Source organism: Accipiter gentilis, chromosome 10, assembly GCF_929443795.1.
Source record: "Accipiter gentilis chromosome 10, bAccGen1.1, whole genome shotgun sequence".
Classification (NCBI taxonomy): domain Eukaryota; kingdom Metazoa; phylum Chordata; class Aves; order Accipitriformes; family Accipitridae; genus Astur; species Astur gentilis.
The window spans coordinates 12516434-12541397 of record NC_064889.1 but is presented as its reverse complement, the minus strand read 5'-3'; the positions used below and the strand labels follow the sequence as shown (position 1 = coordinate 12541397).

Genomic DNA, 24964 nt, shown 5'->3' with positions numbered 1-24964 from the left:
ACAAAGATTCAGTTGGATTTAATGTCTTTAACGGGAAAAAAAAAATCAAGTTCTTCTTTAGACTTACAGAAATGTAGACCATGGGTAAAAGCAGTTACTCAGTACAAAAGCTTAAAAAATGTGTCATGTATTATTTACTCCTTTCATAGGTAGGAGTGCTTCTAGGGTCTTCTGTCTGTCGTGGGAACAGATAACTTACAAATGATGGGGCGAGACCATCCACCCCTGAAAGCAGGATGCCTCTGAGGTATGGTCACAATAAGGATCAAATATGCAATTCTCTGTCAAAGTAAAATCTCAGCAGAAGTCTCAGGCTCCCCGATGCTGGGTCTGTGGGAGACAGTGCTGTAGGTGGTTATGACAATGCCCTCGTGCAGACGAGTTGTGTGCTTACACGGTCACGCACTTCTAGGGCCCAGTGCAGAAAGGAGACCAGTCTGTGGCTGCTTCGAGGCCAGCTCTTCTGGCCCCGCACAATGCTTAACTGCAACGTGGGAACGTAGAGGACTTAAATGCATCACTCTCCGGACTGAATGACTCAAAAAGCACATCTGCTGGGGAGGTACACTATCTATTTCTCACTAATACTTGTAGTCTTCCATGTATAGCATGCTATTCAGTTATCAGTGGTGTGGAAGTGTGGTAAGGAGTGGGCTGAGAGGTGCTTGCTGCTGTTAGGAAGAGGAGCCAACTTGTTAGGGGAGGAGAAGGCTGGAGTCGCTGCATTGAAGTTAACCCTGTTGAGAGTTCTGCCATGGACTTAAGAATGCTGAGGGTTTGCCCCTATTCCAAATAAAGCATTTATTTGGGGTTAAATGATTGTGCTTTATCTTCATGGAAGCCAACAGAAACAAAATGAGACAGTGAGTTGATGCTCCATTCTGTATTACTATTGCAAAGAGGAACAGATAGTTCTTGGGATCAGATGAATAGACACAGATTAACCTCTAAGTAGCTATTATTGGAGCCCATTTAAAGCAGTTTGAGTTGGAAGTGCCTTTGCTGAAGCTGATGGGAAATGCCAGGGTAAGAAGATGATCCCAGTGTTTGGCACCAGGCGGAGTCTGGAGAATCTCCAATGCGTGTGTTGGCATTTACAGCATGTTAGGAGGGGAAAGCTCCTCCTTGAGAGTAAAAGACGAAGTGAGTTTAGACAATTCTGGTCATTTTTTCCTCTTCAAAGGAAAATTTAATTTTCCTGGTTTTCATTGTAGTGTAGTTGCGAACAAATAGACTTTTTGCTTGAGCTGTAATAAGATAGAGGTCTTGTGTTTCATAAGCCTGATACCCTCTGTAGTAAATGATGCTTCTGTGCGTTATTTTTTTTCCCCCTGTGTAGCAGTCGGTGATAAAAGTCCCTCTTTCCTGAGCACTTCAGACAGTTGCCCTCTGTGGAGTGGCCTGAGATCTTGCATCATTTCCTGTCATCTGTCCAAAGCTATTTATAAAATGTCTGCTGATTCTGGCACACAGGCAAACCCCAGTTTTCATGAGAAAACTACTAGTTTGGAAATGTATTCCCTCCCAGCAAGTCTCTCAAAACCATTGAGAAAACCTGAAATGTCCTAGAAAATCTTAATGACAGCTAAGGTATAATGGGGTTGGGGAATATGGGGAATTGAATAGTCCCATGTATTTGTAGCGGAAATCTTTAGAAATAGATGGTGCGACATGCGCTGAGAAAATTTACAGAGTCTTAAGGGAGAGGAGGTCGTTCCAAAATTTATTTGTTAGCAAAATAAAAACTTGGGGGGTTGATGTCTGAAGATATAACAAAAGTGACTTTTTGTTATATCAAGGTAGCTTTTGCAATGCTGAGTATTTGCCATATAATTTGATGGTAGGTGTTCTATTAAAAGTTTCTACTTTTCAATATTTCTTAGGTTTTCCATCTCTTTAACTTCAAGAGACTGACTGAGGTAGGACTCTGGCAGGGACAGTAGGAGGCATTAAGCGCAGCAGCATGCTTCCCAGTCAATCTGCTGTTTATGATAAGTGCTATTTTGGGAATCCTGAAAAAGTGCATTGGCCACAGACAAAAGGCACCCTGAGCAACAGCACTCACATCGGCTTCCCACTGGCCTGCCTTGACCCTGCTGGCACCGTGCTTCTTGCCTCTTTATCTTTAGCCATCCAATATGCAGCTTGCTTGTGAAACAGCTGCGTCTATGAGCTTTGGGCATGTTGGAGACCACTGTCTGTAGGGCAAAGTGAATGGATGTGATGGCCTTTGCCTGAGCAGTCACAAAGACACGATTTCTTAACGTGTCTCCCAGTCCAGCTTGTTTCATCCTTGTTTTCACACGCCACCATAAGAAGTACCACAGTGCCGCAGGTGGCCTAGGCGGGATTGGAGTCCATGTGCCGCTCATGAAGGCCTCTGCAGGGTACAAGTCTAAGTAGCAGCAGAGGTCTGAGACTCTTCCACTATGACCAATTAGTACTGCTTTTCCAAGCCCCAAGTTTCTAGTGGCAGCCACAGATCATCTTCTTGACGGCTGACAGATTTGCTTCTGGCCATGCCATTTGTATGTAGTTTATTGCAAAATAATATTTGAAAGCGTTTGAGATGCCTCAACTCACTGCACCTTCCTCCTCCCCTTGTAAGCTTGTAGATAACATTTGTTGCTATTTGATATGTAAAAGCTGTGTAGCCTCAGGCTGCTAAACCAGTGTATTAGCTGATGCCCATGTATTTGTATTGAGCTTTGCCCCCTGTAAATGTATTTCAAGAGGATTCTGGTGTTGGTGAAAATGTTAGCGAATGTTAGTCCAATTTTTTTTTTTCTCTGTAAATGACAAGCTCTGCAGCACCAGCTGTGTTTACAATTGCACAGCAGAGGCTTTATCTCTATAATGCAATAGCAATCAAAATGCTGCATGTAGGAAGGTTTACTGCTCTATAGGAATGAACAAGAACAGTTCTACATAGCAATATGTATAGTTCTGCAATTAAATGCAATAGTTCTACAAAAACATATAATTGTTCTACATAAATCCATCATCAGGCCTTCATAACTTCTGCTTAAGAGCTGACGTATTTTCCAGTAGGAATCCAAAACCAAATGCATTTTTTGCTGACAGCACCCCGCCCTGCTTGCAGGGCATCTCCCCGCATTGGAGTACTCAAGGTATTACAGATATTTAAATAATATCTGTACGGTAATATGCTGCCTTACAACTCTAGCACCACTGCAGCCGATGCAGTAACTAGCACAGAGATGCCTTAGACAATTGCTCTGGTGCCACTTCAGTGGGCAGATGTGTTCTCCTAACTACTTCACTTGAGGTTTTGGAGGTGGGGATGAAAGCGGTGCCTTCCTGCAGGTCTGAATGGGGGAGAACTGTCACACACAGAATTCTCTTGTACCTGAAGCGCTGGGAAAAAACACTTGGTGCTTCTTGTTTCCATTTCATCCTACGCTTTGCCTTGTCACAACAGCCCTGTTCCTCTCTGTAGAACATTTTTCAGCTGTAGATTCATCCACTGACTGGATCTACAGCCTAGCTCCAGCACACGTCCCATGTACCACGCTTGGAAGTTAGAAGCAACTTGGGTCACCTAGAGCACCCGAGTGTGAAAATGTTGGTACTAGTTATCCTTTAAAGGGCGACTAAACCTAACACATACTGCCTCAATTGCCTGCCTTGGTAAATTTTTCTACATGTTTGCTATATTGTCCATGAAATACTGATAGCTATCTCTCTGCAAGGTTAACTAATGAGGAATTAATGAAAGGCTGAAAAATCTGGGAGAGCTCCAGCCCTACAAGTGTATTTCACACAGAGGGCTGATGCTTTCAGCAATGACCCAGCTACAAGGCAAGTTTTCTAAGCTTTCCTCTTCTTCCAGTATTGCCATCACTTTGCCAACTCCTGCTTTAGGCAGCTGCTTTGTCCCCTGTGCTAAGTCTTGGTTGAGACATAGAAAAAGTAGGCAATGGAATTGCCTGACTTAATAATAATGTGTGATATTAAGCGGGGAGCCTGCATGCAGCTAGCTGTACCGAAGTGTCCTAGATTGCTGGTGATCTACCAAGGGGGGAGAATGACTTGTTCTGTTTTAAGTGTTTAATGACTTTTTTTCCTGCAGAATCAAAGAATTTCCAAAGTATGTCACAGAACCCATTTATTTCTAACCTCAGAGTTGAAGATCTTCTGTGACTGTCTTTTTCCACCTTCATTTGCCCTTTGTACTTTGCTGCCTTTGGCTTGAATTGGTCTCTGTTAATGGCCTGTGCTTTTCCGGTCTTTCTATTGTTTCACACAGGGATGAAGATCTTAGGGTTTGCCTTTTTCCTTTCTTCTAAGTCCCCGAGTATTGCCATAGCTTCTTTCCTGATCAGAACATAGCCGGTACAAAGCTTGCTCTAGCAAAGTCAGTTCCACAAGTGAGTGCAAATGAGGTGATACCATGCTGCCTGTGCCCAGGTAGCTTTGGCTACTGCCAAGTAGACTTTAACTAAAAAGGGATTTTGATGCAAAAAATTGTTAAAAGTTTTTAAGATGGCAACTTCTGTGTGGTTACCTTCTAATAATGCTGGCATGAAGTATACTTTAAGGTTTATTGGGAAGACTTTAAAGTCTGCAAACCCAGACAGCATTCGTTAGGAAAATGTGTTTGTGTTTAAAAGAACAAATAAAAAACCCTACGTCCAGTATGGAAAGGTATAGTCTGACCTTTTCCAGGAAATGGAGCTGCACAAGAAGTGAAGCTACCTGAGTTGTTGGGTTGTCAGTGAAACTCAAATTTATCTGGACTATTTGTGCTGAACGTCAGCACTATGAAACTGTAAGCTTGAAGAGCAAGTGATTTGTAAAGGCTTTGCTTAACACCTGCAGAGAACTAGGCTAACTGGAGACGGCAGCAGCTAAAGGAGATCAGAACAGACTATTAAAAACTCTTGGGAGCTGTGCCAGGAAAACCAAATCATACTTCAGGGCCCAGATCACCCTGCAGAACACAGGTAAGCAGGAACTGGCCAAGGAGGCAGCAGAAACTGTGTTCCCTGAACCTCTCCCCATCTCCTTTTAATATGTTGGATTTTCTCTCTAAACTCGTCCCTATCCCCATGCAAAATGAATTCTAGACTTTGGTAAGAAGCACAATCAGTCCTTAAATATGCATCCTAGGATACATTTCCCTTCCTCTAGGAGGACATGTAAGTCGAGCAGGAGCAGTCCGGCGGGCGCCCCGGGTACTCTCTGCTGTCAGAGTCTTCCCCTGTGTGTCTTGTCAAATTTGGCTGCCCAGGGGACTGATGCTGCAGGACAGGCCAAGAACCAGGTATCACCTTCAACACCTTAATCTTCACCGGGGGTGTAGGCTGCTTGATGTGAGGTACACACTTAAGTTGAGCCTCTTCTGAAAATACCTGGAATCATTAGAGCGAGCTGCATAAAGCCAGAAAACAAAGATTTCCCACAGAAAACCCCAGCGAAGCAGTGAAACTGAGACAAAAGCCTGGAGCTGCCAAGTCACCTTGGGCAACCTTTTCAAATCATCTCCAAATCTTTCTTCCCTTGCCAATCATAATGGGTGTGGACACTTAAAAATACTTCATTCACTTTTACGCCACAAGTAATGATTCACATACAGGACCGAAAGATGGAATTTACTGTTTGATCTTTTTGAACTTGGATATAATAAATGAATCATTGCTTCACTTCTAATTATTTTTTAATTGCTGAGCTTTATGACCTTTGAAGTCCGGTTCTTTTCTTACTCTGCATTTTACTGACAGTTAATATCTGCAGATGTTTTAGAATGGGATCGTATCATATAGCATATCATCTACATGCTATGTATTTGCATTCTTGTGGGGAATGGGGAAACAATTTGACAGAGTAATTTATAGCCTAATCAATAGGATAATAAAAATCTGAGAACAGATTAGCAATTTGCAGGATTAGATAGCTATAAATTGCCTTGTGACACACAATTAAATTCTGAGCAACTCTCTCTCACATGCATTGTAATTCTATAAATAGTGAGGCTGAAGACAAGTAACATTCCCATACCGTGCTTTTCCTTGTTGCATGATTTTCTTCTAGATTGAAGGATCTTATTCACTAGATCCTACCACAGACTATGCTCTTAGAAAGGCAGAAAAGAATTTTGGTGCAGGGAGGGGTGGGGAGTAGCTCTTGATTTATTAATTAGGAATGCAGAAAAATGGTGGTACTTCTGGACTATGAGAGATTTATGAGTGAGCGTGTGCTACCCAGGCAAGGAAGCTTGCCACTTGCTGCAGGTATGCTCTGTGTTTGCTAAACTACTTTTCAAACTGTCTGGGCTGCTGCAGAGCAAACCCCATGGATGTGCAACTTCTCCACCTGACTGAAATGGCAATGTGGGTATTGGCAAATAGTCCCAATGGACACAGTATGATGATAGGCTCCCCAGGTGCTGTTGCAAGGCTGTAATATACATTTTTTTCTTACTGCAGTACCCCAGGATCAGCTTGCTCTTTTGTCCCTCATAATGAAAATACTTTGTATGGGTGAAAGGATTCTTTAATTAACTAAATAGCTCCTGATTTAGACATACAACCACTGCTGCTCCTGCCTTTTTTAAGTCCCGAATCTCTTCCTTTAATGCAAGTAAATACTCCTCTGTGGCTTGGCTCTGGTTGCCGTCCTAACATCACCTCTTCCAAATATGCACTCCTGCAGTTTTTTTTATAGACTGTATTTAAATACAGGCCGTCTGGAGCAGCCAGTGCTGTAATCTTCCAACTCTCTTTTGCTGGGTGGGCAGAAGAACTGCAACTTTGTTTCTGACTTTTCTCCACTGTTGGCAGCATGGTTAGCTGCCGATAAATTAGCAAATATTGTAATGTAAAGTGCCAGTTTAGTTACTGACTTGTGTGCTGTTAGTACAGTGCTGTATTATCAAATGCCCAAGTCACCTCTTCTGCTAGTGGGGGCAATGTCAGAGTTAGCAGCGCATCTGACTAAATTAAGACGGTTAATGCTTGGCTTCATAATTGAAGGGGTTTTAAAAGCTATTTAAATAACTTTAGAGAAGCTGGGTAGGGAGCTCCTTGGATGTTGATGTATGAGTCATTTATTAAAAAAATAAAGTTATGTGATTTAAGAGTGCAAGGGTCAATTGGATCCTTCTGTCCAGATGGCAGCAGAGCAAGCTGTAGAGCCCTATGCAATGTCAGTAACTTCTATCCTAGTACTAACTGTAAATAATCTCTGTTTAACCAGTGAGTATTAATTGTTTTATCTTCTTTTGAGTCATCGTGCCCTGAAAAGGCATGTGAGGGACCTAGGGACACCACACCCTGTCTTGAGAGTTGTACTGAAACTGTGTTAGTGGAAACGTAAGGCTCTTCTGATACCTACAGGCCTGGTGTTTTCATGCCTCTCTCTCCCCACTAAGACTGCTGTATAAAAGTCTCATGGGGAAAAGATTTAAAGTTTTAATTCTTTTGCTTTGTTTTGTTGTATTAGTCGTGATTTTCAGGGAAAAGTAGACTTTTACTGTCCCTGCCTATGTCCGTTAAGGGAGGTACAATAGCAAGAGAGAAATCCTTTCTGGCGTCTGCAGAGGTGACAGCAATGGCAAGTAGTTTGTAGATGCTCGCGGGGAGAACATGCAGGTCCCCCGTGACACTAAGACTGCAGAACATCTGCGCCCAAATGTCACCTCTGGAGAAGGAGAGCCTGCCTCCATCACTCCCCGTCTGCTGCCTTCCAACCGTATTTTTGTTTCTCTACCACAAGGGATGTTTAAAGCCAGGAGCAACCTGGGGGGGGGCCCACGCAACCACTTCCCCGCCTGTCGTCGCTCGGACTCCCACACGCCGGCATCCGCAGCAGCAGCAGTGCTTGCCCAGCAGCGACGGATGCTGGGCCTCCGTGTCCCATTCCTCTTCTCCCCTTCCTCCCCGCAGCCGTTGCAGGGCCTGTGACCTGGGCACGGAGGCATAGCCCGGCTCTCCTCCCCACATCCCCCCAGCTGTGGAAAACCCGCATTCCTGCTCCCTTCTCTGCCCGTGGGGTTTCTTTCGGCGTGCTGTGCTGTAGCCAAGGGAAATGCTGAAGAAACCGAGCCCTAGGGCCCGGGCCAAAAGCAGGTTTCAAAAGCAGAAGCCTGACTCCAGGGAATCTGTCAGGAGGCAGTGGAGATCAAACAGGAGGAGGAAGCAGCAATCGTAATTGAAGCTGTGAGTGTTAACGAAGCACTAGAGAGCCACCATTAGTGCCTGTGGGCCTCTCGCCTGTGTTCGCTGCGGTGGCATGCAGCTCCACCAGCCCCTTTCTTTGAAGTGTTTGACTCAGTGGACTTTTGAGACTCTGCTAGATTACTCCGGCTAACCGCACATACGGGCTACCGGGAGCCGCCACGTCCCACGAAGACAGGCTGGGCTGTGAGGTGATGGCGCGCCGAGAGTGTCCCGCCGCGGACCCCCGGGCCAACCCTGCTGGGGGAAGGGGCCCGCACGCTCCTCCGGACTCGAGGGCGCGGCACGCCGGCGGGAGGGCCCTGCAGCGCGGGCGGGCAGGCCCCGGGGGCGGCCGTGCCTCCCGCACGGAGACCCGGCCGGCTCTCGCCCGAGCGCGGCCGGCGACCGCGGCAGCCGTCCCGCCCGCTCGCCCTCCCTCCGCCCCCCCTTCCTTCCCTCCCTCCTCCCCTCCTTCCCTGAGGGCCGCCCCGGGCCCCGCCCCGCCCGGGCCCTGCCGCGCCCCGCCTCCTCGGAGGCGGAGCCGGCGGCGGCCCCGCCCCTCCCTGCCCTCCGCGCCGGGTTACATGGCGGCGGCTGCGGCAGCGGCAGCTGCGGCGAGGCGGTCGGGCGCCGGGCGGGAGCCGGTGGCGAGGCCGCGGGGCCCGGCCGTGTGAGCAGCGCAGCCCCCGATGAGCCTGGGAAGGCCCGTGAGTGCGGCGGGGCGGCCGGCGAGGCGCCCGGGGGGCGGGGAGGGAGGAGAAGAGGCGGGGGGAGCTGGGGGGGGTCTCGGGCCGCCGCACGCGCGGCCCCGGCCCCGCCGCACAAAGGCGCTTTGTTCCCTCCCGCCGGACGGCGGCGGCGCCCCCCGGCCCGGCCCGGCCCGGCCCGGCCCGCGCCGCTCCCCGCCGCCCCTCTCCGCCGGGGCCCGGCCCCTCCGCACTGCGGCGGCTGCGGCCCGGGGACGGCGGCGGCCCTGGGGCTGAGGGGGGCGAGCGGGCGCTGACGGGGCGGGCGGGGGCGGCCGCGGCCGCGCGGCGCCGCGAGGGGGGCGCTGCCAGCCGCTCAACGGCTGCGGCCCGGGCGGCGCCGCGCGGGGCCCTGCGGGTCGGCTCTCCCGCCGGAGCGGGGCCGGGGCCGGGGGCGGCGGCGGCCTGAAGGGCGTTTGAAGGTAGGGCTCCTCCGCGCTGCGGCGGCCCCGCGGGGCGCCGGGGCCGGGGGCCGCGGGGCGGCGCGGCCGCGGGCCGGCCTGGCCGCCGGAGGGGCGGCGGGAGGAAGGAAGGATGTTCTCTGCCGGGAGGGCTCCGGGCTGGCGGCTGCCGGCCGGCGCGGGGGCGGGGGAGCCCGGCCTCCCCGAAGTCAGCGGAAGTTTTGCTGCCGAATTCGGTGCCGGCGGGGCCTCGCCGGCGGCTGCTGGCGGGGGATTCGGCGCCGCTCTGCGGCTGCCGTGCCGGGAGGCGTGGGGACAGGTACCGCTCGCCCCTGCTGCCAGGGCGCCCGCAGGCTGCCCTGTAACGTCCGTTGTGGGAACAGGGACTTAGCGCTGTGAGAAGTAGCTTGAAACACCCGGTGAACGTAGCGTGAAGAGAGGCCGTCGAGTTTCAGGACTTGGAAGAACAGGTACCCTTGGCTAGGCAGGCAGGATGCGCACGCTTGGCTTCTGTACGACGAGTATCTCTTTCTCTGGCTAATTCAGTGCCATTTTGGATCAGCCTGACAATGGCTAAGTTAATTGTGTCGTGGAAAAAGAAACGGTGGTTGGCACGTTGTCCTATGGCCAGTACAAACGTCGATAAAAGCGCTGTTGCCAACAAGCGCGCTTTTTTTAATATATATATATATAAAAAAAAAAATGTATGCGTGTGTGTGTATAAAAATAACGTTTGATAGCATGATGTGTTTATAAACAAGTTACAAATTCCGGAAAGTCGTGGCTTAAAATAGAGGTAGGTTTTAGTCTGGTAGTCGGGTTCAGAAAATGTGTGCTGTAAAGCTAAAATGGGAACTTTCATTTCAATCTCTCGCTCAGGCTCAGTCCTTGCTTGTGCAGTTGTTATCTTTAATTCACTCTTGACTGCTTAACTGTTCAGTGGAACAGCAGACCGTAGCAGATCTGCCGAGGTGCGGAAGGCTGTGGCTAGCTGATGATAGGCTTCTTCAGTGGTGAGTTTTCATTGACTTATCCAAAGGGAGGACCGACCGAACCATTTTTATTTATGATACAGAAAAACGCAGCGGATTTTTTGTGTGCTTTTACAGATCCTTCAGAAGATTTATAAACTAATAGTAACATTTGCCGACTGCCAGCACTGAGTTCCCTAAACAGTGTGGGGAGCAAGTAGGAGGCTTTAGAAGAGCGGCAGTTTTTCGTGAGTTGGACGATGACTCACTCTGCCTACTGACTGCAACGTGGCTGATCTAAAAAAAAAAATACTTCTGTGCCCTGTATTTTTATAGTCAAAGGGATAGTACTTAGCAGGTTGTATAATATGTCATTAGTCACTCTTGGTCTTTCTCTTCTGAGTAATGATTTGATCGTTATGTGGTCTGCATAATCAAATTAACTGGTGTCTTTCTGTCTTATCTGTATTTCTGAAAAAGTAAATGTCTCGTACTTAACTATGTTTTAGCGTACATCCTGTTTCCTGAAAACTGTGATAAATCCACGTGCAGAAGTTGAGCACAAATTGAAGGGGCTGCCTGCATAATGCATGAAGCTGGTCATGTGTGATGTTGTCTGCCAGCACTAGAAATAATTTCAAAGACGACAGCCCTTCTGTGGGTCACTTCAGTTGCCCTCTTCTGAGAGCTCATCTGTTTTAAAAGCATAGCTGTAAACCACTTAAGAAACTAGTATCTTTGTGTTTCCCTCTCTAAACTTTGTGGGAGGAAGGAATAAAAGTACTGCTTAAAGAAACAGGTAGTCTCGAAAAGGTGACAGCCTAAATGAAAACATCAGTGCCTGTGTGAATAGCCTGTTTGACACAAATTGGGGTGATAAACCACCTCCTTTTTTTAATACTATAGTCCATCAGGTGTTTCAGGTGGTTAGAGCATGTTACACAACTGAAGAGGAATTTGCCATATTTGTTTATTTAGTGTGTTTTTTAAAACAGACAGTTGGACTGATGGTTATGACTTTCATTGCAACTGAAAATGTATAAACTTAATGGGTGTTGGTGTCACTCTTTGCAAGCATTAGAGTTTTAAAAAACCCACCTCATCATTTTCCAAAGTTAAAAACGATTATAAAATGCAAAGGAGAAAATTTGTTACTTCGAGCTCGCTTCAGCTTGAGAAAAGCCTTAATTTCTTCTAGTTGATTACCCTTTAAGTAATTATCTCTAGAGTGGAAGAAAGCTTGGGGTTAACTTTTTATCTTCCATCCCCCTCCTATCTGCTTCTGGTCCACAGGACTATTTGTCTTAAATGTCTGTTTGCTATTAACTCCTGGATGGGGAAACGAGTTTAGCTGCTTCCCTGGCCCCTGGCACTAGCTGTGCTCCCGGAGCTGTGGTCCTGGCGGAGGGGCCAGCTCACAGGCAATGGCAGTGAAGGAGCTGTCACATGTGAGCGAAGGGGCTATGCTAGGTGAGAGATCAGATGGGCATAGTGAAAGAAGTATGCCTTTAATGTGAAAGAGGAGGTAAGTGTAGTTAATGCGTGGGGTTAGTTCAGAAGTATATTTTTTTGTTTAGACAAGGATATATGAACCTGGCACAGCGTTGTCATCTGTTACGTTTCCAAAGTAGAATTTTCAGTGGCAGTAAATGAAAGATCATGTTCAAGTACGGAATCTTAATTTAATTTCTTTTAATAGTGGGGCATTTTTGCTAGGACAATCTCTAATTGTTCTCACCGTACTCATGTGAGGTATTGTATCTGTTCAGAAGATAGGCTGCCTCCTGGTCAGCTTCCTAGGTCTAGATCCTATTCTGAATGATAGCTGGGCCCTGCTTTTTGTGGCTTTGGGATTAAGTCATTTGCTGATAGTTATATAGGAAGTTTGTAGCAGGATCAGGTCAAATTGAAGGCTGCAGTGGATTGCTTCTCTTGTCAACGTTTGTTTTCTTAGCTAAAGTACTGAAAATCATTGCATACCTTCTGAAAACATTATAATTAGTGGTCACCTAGTGGAAGGGTGTAGTATAAGCTGATGATTAAAAATGCATCATTTCAGAGATGCAGAATGAAAGTTTTAGGACTTCTACTTCAGTAAGCAAGTGGGCCATTAACTCCCTTTCTCTTTGAAGCAGTAATGTCATTACTGCTTGCATGTTGTAGTTCTGCTGCTGCCTTTGTTTACTCATGGTGGTAAGGGGTAAGATCTGAGTTAGGGAGAAGAGATCAGCAGATCTTACTCCTTGCTACTGATGGGCATCTTTTCTAATCTGTTCCTGTGCTGTTTAATGGAACTAGCTAAAAGAGAGGTTCCAGATGTGTCACCCAGCTGGTGCAAACCGATTCCGTATGGCCGCATATTGAAGACATCAGCAATGTGAAACAATAAGACTAATTATGGGGAAGAATACAACTGGGTTTAGATAGTCCCAAGGATATAAAATACAGCTTTTCGCAGGGTATTTGAACAGAGGCCTTGGACCTTGAGGTAACATGAAATTTCAAGTGTTAGTATAAGCTAGAAAAATTAATTTCCATAACAATTTTTTTTGGGGGGGGGAGGAGGAATGAAAGGAAAATGGTCTGGGGTGATGTAAACTTTTTTACAGGCAGCAGCTCAGAACGAGGGAGCCTGAAAGTGGTGCATGTGAATGAGAAAATATTTTAAAATTTTTAAAGAAAAGTTAAAAATTAAGAGCCTAGACTTATGGTTTTTATAATTGTGAACAAAGAGTTGGATAGGCAACTGATGCTATCCTCATTAACTCTAGGATGAAATTTCTTATTTGTTCTTTAAGTAAATTAATGGGTATTATAATAAGGGTCCTCACGCTGATGTCTTAATACTGATATAAATTCAAGAGAGTTTGGGGAAAAGTAATGGTGTTACCCCATTGTGCTTGTACTAAGGTTATAATAACCCATGTAAAACACTGTCTAAAATTAGGACTCTTGGCAGTATGTGAAGAAAGGAATCTCAAGGCAATAGTTATGCATGCCAAGTAAAGAAAGCTCTGAAGATTGCCCTTCTGGGAGGGTACTGTACCACATCGGTGGAGGGCAGCTCAATGCTTTTCAGTTTAGAAATACTACTTTTGCTGATCTTGCTTTAAAAAGAAAAATCCAGCAGAGGATAACACGTGTTCCCTTCTTCCCTGTGTCTGTCATGTGGCTGTATAAATACCTGGAGCCAGGTGGTGTGTGGCGTGAGGGACCGAACCAGGGCGCTGGGGCTGTGGTGGCAGTCAGGCTTGAGCCTAAGGAACAGTAATGTTTAAATGTGTTGAAACAGTCTTGCTTCTGTTTGCCAGTGTGCCTGGCTTTTTTTTTTTTTTTTCTGTGTGCAATTTTGATTACTTTAGTGAATTGAGGCCATTATTTAGAATATGTTAATAATTTGTCAGCTGTTCTTGCTGCCCTGTGAGGAGTGGGAAGACTTGCTTTGCTTGGTCCTGGTTGTCCTGCTAAAGTGCTAGCACAATTTTGAAGGAAAACACTCATACCGTTAATTCTGAAGTGTTGGGATAGTTTGGAGAACTTTGCATTTATTTAGAGAGCTGGTTGAAGAGCTGAAATGTGTTAATCTAAGATCGAAGAGAAGATATTTAGTGGTTTGATGTGACCTATAATTGTTGGGGAAAAACATACAAGTGACTTGTAATGGAATTGCCCAAACCTTACCACAGCGTGTAAGGTACACCTTTGACTCTTCTCTTTGTGGCGTCTTTGAGCTTTTAAAAGAAATGAGGATGTTGTGCAAAAATGCAACATGTGGTCTTTATGACGGCATTCTGTTGCTGCAGACAGGGAAACTTACTGACAGAATTACCACTTTTGTTTTCATAACTAGTGGTTGCATTCATTAGACTATTAAAAAATAAATGGTGTCTGAAAGTGCCCATATGTTAGGGGAAACAGTTGTAGAATATATCGGTTACTGTGTAAAATGTATTCACCATTAGTTTTTCTCTGTAATCTAGGTTGGATAAGTGTAGAAGTAATTGATTAAGTAATAATATTTGCCTAATGTGTAGGAACTACCCCTGTGATTCCTGTAACAATGAATCTATAGAGGCAAAATTATGATTTGAGATGTTAGTAAACTTTATCCAAAATCACAAGGATTTAAGCTTTGTAAGTGGTGTTGGATGTGTGCTGTATATTCTGGAAAGTCAATAAATACTGGGAGTGCACGAACGTCACCCAGTTATCTCTTATTACGGTGAAATAGTTAAAACCCTGATTTTGTCTTTCTTGGAGTAAAAGTTTTGTGGAAAGAATTACTCAAATTTTGTGGCTGAAGTGCAGGATATTATTGTTTCTGACTTGTCTCTTTAACAGCTGTATTGAGGAATTACCAAGTTTTCTGTGATATTCCCTTCTTTATTAAAATTCAGTAGGATTTTTTATTGTGTGCCTTGTATTCTCGGTAGGTTATATCTAAAACTTTCTAAATACATGTTTAGAAATGGTGATTGGTGATTATTGCCAGTTTTCCTCGACAAGTATGAAAAGTATATGTCATTTCTGGTTAGTTTAGCTTTTGTGATGGTTTCTTATTTTGTAACTGGACACTAAATAAGTCGTATATTTAGGACAACTTAAGGAGTTGGGGGTGGAGGAAGACTTCTGTATGTACTGGAATACTGATGTATTTTTCTCTCCTTTTCAGGTTGTCACGGAGTAAAATGGATGGTAGCTTTGATTGTGATTGTGGTGAGCTGGAGCCACCTGATCATTAACAGAAGGCATCTTTTGTAAATCAAGAGCTGCCAGTTTCCTGTTTAACTAGACTGTAAACAAAGGAGAGAAAAAGGAGGAAGAAGGAAAAAAAAAAAAAACAATAGTGCTTACCAGCACCATAGAATGACGCTGCTCAGGACCAGTCCAACACTGAATGTATCTGCACTGTGAGGAGGAGGATGTTAATAGAAGCCTATTATGTGCATATTTATTCACATTTTTGTTAAATGTTAACCAGTTTAGCACAGTAGAGCTGAGTGCATAGTATGTCATTTCATTCCGTTTGAGTTTCTTGTGAGTATTTTCTTTAATGTCTGCAGAAATGCTGCACCTTTCTTGAACTATGAATGCTGCAATCTTTCTATCTTACGCTCGGTTTGAGTTTTAGAGCTTACAGGCTCTAAATTCAAGGGGACACAACAGGCCTGGCTGGCTCATAATGAAATGAGAGTGTCAAGAAACCATCTTGCAGTCAAAGCCAAGTGTTTCTTCTCCCTTTCTGTAAGACCTTTCCTTCAGACACCAGTGGAAGTGTCTCTGCGTGTTTACAGAAGCTTAGTAGTTTGAGGAAAAAGAAACGTAAAGAATTTTAAAAATGGCAGAAAAATTTGAAAGTCTCATGAACATTCATGGTTTTGATCTGGGCTCTCGGTATATGGACTTAAAACCACTGGGCTGTGGTGGAAATGGCTTAGTTTTTTCTGCTGTCGATAATGACTGTGACAAAAGAGTGGCTGTCAAGAAAATTGTCCTTACAGATCCCCAGAGTGTTAAACATGCTCTACGTGAGATCAAAATTATTAGAAGACTTGACCACGATAACATTGTCAAAGTATTTGAAATTCTTGGTCCTAGTGGAAGCCAGTTAACAGATGACGTGGGCTCCCTTACAGAATTGAACTGTGTTTACATTGTCCAGGAATACATGGAGACAGATCTGGCTAATCTGCTAGAGCAAGGCCCTTTACTGGAAGATCATGCCAGACTTTTCATGTACCAGCTGCTACGTGGGCTCAAGTATATTCACTCTGCAAATGTTCTGCATAGAGATCTCAAACCAGCTAATCTTTTCATTAATACTGAAGACTTGGTGCTGAAGATTGGTGACTTCGGTCTTGCACGAATCATGGATCCTCATTATTCCCACAAGGTATGTGAAGAGTGGGAATATTTAAGTGATACACTGACAACCATGCCGTCTTAAAGTAGCATCTTTGTCCCTTTTGCAGAGGTAGATAGTCTGTGGAAGGCCTCATTAGCAGGTGGGATGTCATGTTGGGGATCACATAGTAGAACTGGAATGCTTGCAAAGAGAGTAAAACAGATCTCTGGATGATATGTTTTGTCTCAGATAGGACTACTGCAAGCATAAAATATTATTTTTTTTACTAGATGCGTTCAGAAAAGCAGATTTTTTAACAGTGAATACAGAACCTGAGATTAAGAGCATGTTTAGAGACATAACTATAGAAGCCTTAGATAAGTTTGTAAGTGGTGCATTCATAGTGTGCAAGTGTGGCTACTTACTGGGATTGATTTAGAGATACTGTCTTTCTGGTTTAGATGGTGTTTCACGAGAGAGTTCATTATCGTCTCTGCATTTATTTGACATCTGGGAATTAGAAAGTTTTGCTGCAGTACCTCATTTGACTAATAAATAGTGTCATACTTCTATATTGTTGCTGTTCAGTCATAAAGAGATTGCTGTTCCATTTTAAAAGGTAGAAGGGCTTAGTAAGGGGCATGTGGTACTATCCCTAGGGCCCCCGAGACCAAAACATCTTGTAGTACTGCATTAAAAAACAAGAAACAAGTAATTTTAAAAAGTATGTCTTAATCTAAGTAAGCTTTTTTCTTTTTCTTTTTTAAATTAATTTCATTAGGGCCATCTTTCTGAAGGATTAGTTACTAAATGGTACAGATCGCCCCGTCTTTTGCTTTCTCCTAACAACTACACTAAAGCCATTGACATGTGGGCTGCAGGTTGCATCTTTGCTGAAATGCTGACTGGGAAAACCCTCTTTGCAGGTAGGTAGAAAAAAAATGTGTGTGTCTATTCCTAAAAGGAGTGGTACTGCTTAATTATCTTCCTAAAGAAAGGTTGATTCTCGTGGTTACTATCAATAGTCATTGACTATCAGGATATGCTGTATTATTATGCAAATATATAAGCAAACTATAAATCGATGTATTTGTAAAGCAGAAGACATTTTTATTATTCATACCAGTGTGTATTTAGATAAATATCACAATTTAATTTAGTACTTATATATGGTAAATCTGTCTGTAATTAGGTTAAGCTAAATTTATTGGATGCCTAAGAAGTGTTCTAAATACATGTATTTCAGTGAATTGATGTATCCAGGGAGTACTTGAGGATTATGCATTCCCTGAATATCATATTCATAAAGATTTTTTTTTAATGTAGTCAACCTAATCACTAAATTATGAAAGATTAGCCCTTTTTTCCCCATTCCAAACTTTGTCATCTGCAGACTGTTTTGACCTGACCTTAGTTTCAGTTGTATAGGCACGACTCTTAAGATTTAAAATTTAGTGTGGCATACCAAGGAAATGTGTAACCTCCAAATCTTTCTGGCAAGATAGGAAGCGATGCTCTGGTCTCATTGGGTGCATCTACATTAGTGCTTTGGTTAGGATCAGGAGCAAATTTTTGAAGCAAATCTATTGATGGCCATCCTATACCACATTGCTGATCTAGCTCAGTGCACAAACCAGTCTTTTTAGATAAAATGGAATTGTCATTTGCGCTGTAGGAGATCACCCAATGTGTTCTACCTGCTGATAGGTGTTCAGTCCGTAGGAGCAGATGAGCTAGTCCAGAGTAAATCCCTGAAATGCTTATTTTGTGTGCACCCTGGGGCCTCAGCAGCAGCTGTCTCATTCAAACTCACTCTTGGATTTGTTCCTGTTGGTCCAAGTTACTAGAGTAATACAGATAAAACCGCTAAGAACTTGCATTTCAAAGTTGACATTCCTTTAGATATATGTGGACTAAAAGCATGTCTGTGCAGCAATTCTTGGGTTTGTACATCAAGGTAATGTAATTGAGAGCTTTTTCCCTTTAAGTACTATTAATGGAGTACTGTCACCCTGAAACCATTATTTTGTAGAAATCAGCAATTAATATCCAAAGAGGCTTTTCTTAACTTGCAGTGAGTTGCTAACTCTTTGAGTTATTAACTATTGGAGTAACGTCCCCAGTGTATTAAATGCTCGGCTGATAAGAGATTTATTAGTTTTCCATTGCATCAAGCACTTCTGCTGGAAAATAGTGAAATAATGGGAGAAGGTCTGCAGATTTCAGCATTCAGCATAGATTGATTGCAACTGGTAGCATTTTGGCTTTTTTTGAGTAGCATTGGTATTTGCCAGAAGTTTTTATTAGCTGTGCAGTGAGTTAGAATATTTTTTTTAAACTCAGTCTTAGTAACCAAAATCCTAAGTTTGTATGCTCATTTATGTGCCCTAATTGCATTGTGTAGTTACTTAGAAAATTCTCTTTAGATGTGGATGTGTCTCTCTGAAAACTTAGCACTGCTGTAGTTTTCTGATTTTAAAGAAGAGTGGACTTCTTAATGTCATGCATCTGGAAAGGGAAAATGGTTGGAGATATGGCAAGTTAACCTGTCCTGAGACTCTGAATAGATTTCTTTTGCAGAGTTGTTTGGAGGGCTTGATTTGGTTAATTTGCAATTTCCTGTCTACTTCTGAACCATCCCTTAGGAATCCTGCTGTCTGGAAAGCTGACAGGAATGGGAAGGAAGAATGCAGGTTAAAACTGCAGAATACCTGGGACAAGGGAGGGAAGTTGAGGCAGAGGAATTCAATAGCTGTTCCAAACAATTTTGCTGATTCTTTCTTCTAAAGGAATATTTTAAAATGCTCATTTCACTTATAGTGGAAAGAAAGCTGATTAATTTTTAGCATGGAAATAATGATACAGTAGGAGGACAAAACAGCTTTTTCAATCCAGCAAATATGTTAACGTGAGGCAGTGCTGATTCGTTTGGAGAATGGAGGTCTTGGTCAAATTTTCTGTAGTGACTTTGCCTCAGCTTTTCTTTAAGTCATCTGGCAGATGTGTGATAGGATGCCCAGTGCAGACTGCCATGCAAACTGCTGAAGTGAACTGAGAGCACATAGAATTTGAGATGGTACGATCCCTTTTCTAGCTCCATTTATTTTTGTATTTAATGTCACATGCATCAGTATCACTGGTGATTGCCCAGAGCTGCTTGGTGAAGGAGGGAAACACTAGTATGCAAATAATCCTATATAGTCTCATCTGCTACTTCAGTCTGTAGGGTGCTACATGCTTCTTGGAGCTGAACAATAAATTGAGGTAGAGAAGCTGTATTTCTGGGTACTCCAGCTAGACTGGTACTGAATACAGATGCTGTTTATTATTCAAAATTGACCTGCTGTGTAGGCCCTTGTAGTTCTTACCCGGGGAAGCTTCAGATAGTGCTAAAACTGTACTATAATTTCAATCATAATACAGTACTCTTTTTTTAATTATTATTTTTTTAAACAAGATTACACTGCTTAACTGGCAGGTGATTTTTGTCTTGCACCTGACAGTACTAACAGGGTTTCAGAGTAGAATATTAATACAAGTGGTTCTGGCCTGTAAGAGCTCTTGCTGAGCTAAACCACCACTGTTTTTATTAATAAGGGACATATAGTTCAAAGTGAGGTCAAATATTGAATTAATTTGGTGGATCAGTTGAAAGGGGAGGATTGCAGTATATAGTGTATATATTAAAAAAAAAATTAATAATAATAGGGTGTTGCTGTAGACTACCTCATCCATGGTGAAAACATCCGTGCAAAAGCTTACGGTTAGGTTGCTTTATCTGTGTGTAGCAGCTCTGTAAGTCTTCATACACTACAGCATTTTTGAGAGCTCTTCAGATTTATTATCATTCAAATTTAGAACTTCAGCCTTTCCTCTGTTGTAGGAGGTAATAGTCTTCTACTGAAAATAGCTGCTCAGAGCACAAAATTTTTGCATGCTTTCATACAGGGATCAGAATTGTTTGAAGTTAAAATGGCAGCTTGTATTTTCTCTTGGTGCATAGGTGCACATGAACTTGAACAGATGCAGTTGATTCTAGAATCAATTCCTGTTGTACATGAGGAGGACCGTCAGGAGCTTCTCAATGTAATTCCAGTTTACATTAGAAATGATATGACTGAGCCACACAAACCTTTAACTCAGTTGCTTCCAGGCATCAGTCCTGAAGGTAAGTGATTCAGAAAAAATACTTCCTGTATTTCAAAATCATAACATACTGAACAACTTTACAGTGCGTGTGTGCCTTAAAAGCAATTTTCATTTAGAAGAATCTGTGCATTCTCTGAAGAATGTTTTGTCTTTTGCTGTAACAAAAAAATGTGCTTACATGATAGCTTCTTGGTCATCTTTGGAGTATTTGGAATTATGAATCTTTGCTGGACCTGTTTGCACTGGAATTGCTCTATTTTGAGACCCTAGCCTTCTAAATATAAGGGAACATTGGAATGGAGTCAGTGTAAAACAACTGTCTTTCAAATGTTTTTAAAAGAAAGTCCCCAATCAAACTGACAGCCAAGCTGTTGGTGGATACTGATTCAGCTTGAAGCATTCTGTCTCTTAGTATTTTTTCCTGCTTTAAGTTGATCTTAGATTTGACCTCTATTCTTCCAGTTTTCCTATGGCTACAGAATGCATATTTGGCAGTATACTGTGAGTAGCTGATACTCCACAGGCTACTTTTAAGCAAATGCACACCTCTAGAGCAAAGCACCTTAATCCTAAAGTCTAGATGTCTGAAGTATCATTAAATAGGAGAAAAATGACAACTTTTTCTCCACAGCACTGGACTTTCTGGAACAAATTTTGACATTTAGTCCCATGGATCGATTGACAGCAGAAGAAGCTTTGTCCCATCCTTATATGAGCATTTATTCCTTTCCAACGGATGAGCCTATTTCAAGTCATCCTTTTCACATTGAAGACGAGGTTGATGATATTCTGCTGATGGATGAAAGTCACAGCCATATTTATAATTGGGAAAGGTAAATTTATCACTTACTGTGGCATGTAACATAACTGAACAGTTGTGTGCTTGAAGCGATGTTGCTTCATGGGCATAACTTTCTTTTCTGTTTGTTTCTTCTTCTTACGTTGACCTGAGAATAAAATTTTACCTTATAGGCAGTGCATTGTCACTGGGTTTGTAACTCATTAGTCTGACTTGGATATGCTAGTGCACTCAGGACTCTAGAATCTAAAGTTAGTCTCTCCATTACTTTTTTCCCCAAAATATTTCTCAAAAAAATAAACTTTAAATGAAGAGAGTTTTGAGTATGATTGTCTTGTTCAATGCTTAGTGCATATAATAGTAAAGAGATTCACTGTAGTCATTTAAAGTCAGTTAAAGACATTTTAAGGAAGAGTTATGTAAATGGAGTGAGTTATTGTACATCATTCTGGACTCAAGTCTTTCAGATGTGCATATTAGGACTGCTTTATGCCAGGTTAAATTAAAAACCCAGAAAAGGTACCCAGTTGGATTGAGGAAAAACTTTGTGTTGAATTGTCGTTATTTTGTAAGGGGATTTCTAAACATAACTGTCTCTGTCTTGGAAGCTAGAAGACTGTTTTTTAGCTGCTAACACTTAGGAAATTGTTTTACAGATACCATGAAAGTCAATTTTCAGACCATGACTGGCCTATTCATAATAACTATGAAGCTGATGAAGTTCAGCGTGATCCAAGGGCTCTTTCTGATGTTACTGATGAGGAAGAAGTGCAAGTAGATCCTCGCAAATATTTGGATGGAGATCGTGAAAAGTATCTGGAGGATCCTGCCTTTGACACCCACTTCTCTACTGAGCCTTGCTGGCAGTATTCAGATCACCATGAAAACAAGTATTGTGATCTGGAATGTAGTCACACTTGTAATTACAAAATGAGGTCATCTTCATACCTAGATAATTTAGTTTGGCGAGACAGTGAAGTTAACCATTACTATGAGCCCAAGCTTATTATAGATCTTTCGAACTGGAAGGAACAGAGCAAGGAAAAGTCTGACAAGAAAGGCAAGTCTAAATGTGAAAAGAATGGGTTGGTGAAAGCTCAGATAGCACTTGAGGAAGCATCACAGCAACTTGTTGAAAAAGAAAGGGAGAAGAATCAAGGATTTGACTTTGATTCATTTATAGCAGAAACCATTCAGCTTAGTTTACAACACGAGTCTACTGATGTTGATAAATTAAATGACTTGAACAGCTCAGTGTCTCAAATAGAGTTGAAAGGATTAATATCAAAGTCAGTAAGCAGAGAGAAGCAGGAGAAGGGAATGGCTAATTTGGCACAGTTAGAAGCTCTGTACCAAACTTCGTGGGACAGTCAGTTTGTGAGTAGTGGGGAGGAGTGCTTCCTCATAGACCAGTTTTGTTGCGAAGTAAGGAAAGATGAACAAGTTGAAAAAGAAAATACTTACACCAGTTATTTGGACAAATTTTTTAGTAAGAAAGAAGATGCTGAAATGCTAGAACCTGAGCCAGTAGAAGAGGGGAAGCTTGGGGAGAAGGAAAGAGAAGAGAGCTTTCTCAGTAACAGTGGAGAACTCCTCTTCAACAAGCAGCTTGAGGCTATAGGTATTCCTCAGTTTCACAGCCCTGTTGGTTCGCCACTGAAATCAATACAGGCCACGTTAACGCCTTCTGCCATGAAATCATCTCCCCAAATTCCCCACAAAACGTACAGCAGCATTCTGAAACATCTAAATTAAAACACTCAGCAGACATTTCTTTTATATTCATGAGATGTGTTCGTCTTTTTTTATTACTAGTGTAAGTAATTTTTTTACTTGAATCAGACAGTGTAATTTTAGTATGGATTTCATTAGTTTTCTGTTTACCATTGTTTTTACAATCCAGAATTACTTTCTATACATGAGTTAGTTTTGTTTTTAAACTGGCATGTCGTTTGCACACAAAATTAAAGAATAGAGCAAAATAATGCAAAATGCAGGAGGTAACAAAAAATGCACTAAACCAAGTAAAAAACATTCTCTCAGTAAAACAGTGTCCATGTTTTGCAGAAAAAGAACCTTGCCTTGAAATTTACACAGTGAGACTGTACATAATTGCATGAAAATATCTATTTTTCCCAAAACATTTTTTCATTCATGCGTATTTTGGAGTTTTTCATACTGTACACATTTCTTAGACACATGATACCAGCAGCAACTGAAATGAATGCAGAATTTGGTACGCATGTGTTATCTACCTCAAGGTAACAGCAGTATGTGGCAAAACATTAACCACCCATAGTGCTTCTCATTATGCACTTCTATTTAGCCAGCATTATTGTAGTAGCTATTCTTATTGAAAATCATTCAATATTTATAAATGTTCTGGTATGCATTCTTTATAGTGAAGTGTTAATATGCAGCACTTTTATTTATTTTAGCAAATAAGTATATTTCTGTAATTATAGAAAGTCAACTTAATTTTTTGAGTTACTTTTCAGATAAAAGTTTTTGTTTAGCACTATGGTTTTATTGCCTACATAGCTGGATATATATTAACATCGGCTTATTCTGAGGCTATCCAATACATTTTTTTATTTTTATTTTTTAGTTTTCATTTCAAGTAAAGCACTCACTGTGTATAGGAATTTGTAATTGGAGGTGCTTGATCTCTACAAAAGAAATTAGGAATTGCTTTATTATCAAATGCTCCTAGAAGTCTTAATTGTGTTCATTTTTAAAAAATTTTGTAATGTTAGTTGTGTGCATGGAAATAATTAAGGTACAACATTACTGTAGGTTAAAGTTCTATATGGTGAGACATTTTGTTTTTACTGTATGTTTTTACTGAATGATTCCTGTCCCACATCCCAACCCCCCTCAAAAGCAAGCATGAATAAAATTAGGTTAAATATAGCATGTAGCATCTCGGTCTTCTGGAAATTTGTTTTACCTTCTGATTTTTTGGAATACTGGATGTATCATTGGCTCCCCTGTTTAAAATGAAAAACAAATAAAAACATGGCCAGCAAAAAGACTGTTGTTTTTTTGATGCTTTGTACACCGAAAGATAAAGAGCTGCTACTGTAGTGCAGCTGGCTGTACTGTGAAGGCAGGCCTGCTTGCCTGCACTCCCTAATACAAGGTGCTCAAGGAAGCGTGAGAAATTGTCTTACAGTCTACCCTAGAAGTGCTGCTGCTGGAGATTCAGTGCCCTGGAAGGAGGCTCGAGAAGTACGCTTCTGTCCCAGTGCCTACAGCCTGTATCGAAGAAAATCCTCTGTAATGGTGCGGGTGTGAAAGTGTCGGAGTACAATAATGTCAATAACCGTTTTTGTTGAAAATATAGTAGACTTCTAGAGTATAAGTGAGCATTACTGGTTTATCAGCTTTTTAGACAGAACAGTGTTAAAGTGGAAGAGCTGCTGTAAGCACCTGTGAGCACCTTCATGTCACTGGCAACCTGGAGTGAAAGTAATCATGCAGGTCTGTTGGCCAAGAGCCTGTCTGGAGCACTTTTACAAGGAAATTTCAGGAGCAGGACCAGGTAACTCCTATGGGATGTTTCAGAATGGGTAGTTCGGGTCTCTGTTGCAGCAAGCCCGAAGAACAGTATGTATTTCTCTGCCAGTTCCTCCTGTCAGAACCATTCCTGAGGGAGCTAATTAGCTGTACAATAAAGCTACATCTTTTGGCAAACTCCTACAATTTTTTCCATGACAGTGTCTTAGTTCCTCCAAATTTTTCCATCCCTCTTTCCCTGTTCCTCTGGCAGGTAGCAGAGCTGCAGCTAGCCTACGACAAGGAGCTGCCCCTTCCTCAATGGCAGAAAATGGTCACTTGAGGAGATGGGACACAGTGTATGTCCTAGGGCAT

At 42.6% G+C, this 24964-nt stretch overlaps 1 protein-coding gene across 5 annotated transcripts in view; it reads left to right on the top strand.

Moving 5' to 3' along the window:
• The window catches only part of MAPK6 (mitogen-activated protein kinase 6), an 88246-nt gene extending 63289 nt beyond the window's left edge, over positions 1-24957 (top strand). For 3 of the 5 annotated variants that reach the window (XM_049813425.1, XM_049813423.1, XM_049813426.1), the window contains 5 exons: positions 14971-16191; positions 16925-17069; positions 20147-20311; positions 20924-21125; positions 21748-24957. In XM_049813425.1, the coding sequence (XP_049669382.1) occupies positions 15637-16191; positions 16925-17069; positions 20147-20311; positions 20924-21125; positions 21748-22846 (2166 nt within the window). In that variant the 5' untranslated portion in view covers positions 14971-15636 and the 3' untranslated portion in view covers positions 22847-24957. Of the gene's footprint in view, positions 1-8736; positions 8888-9324; positions 9349-14970; positions 16192-16924; positions 17070-20146; positions 20312-20923; positions 21126-21747 lie in introns of those variants that run through there. The other 2 variants (XM_049813422.1, XM_049813427.1) reach the window with 2 other exon arrangements.
• Positions 24958-24964: the final 7 nt, after the last annotated feature.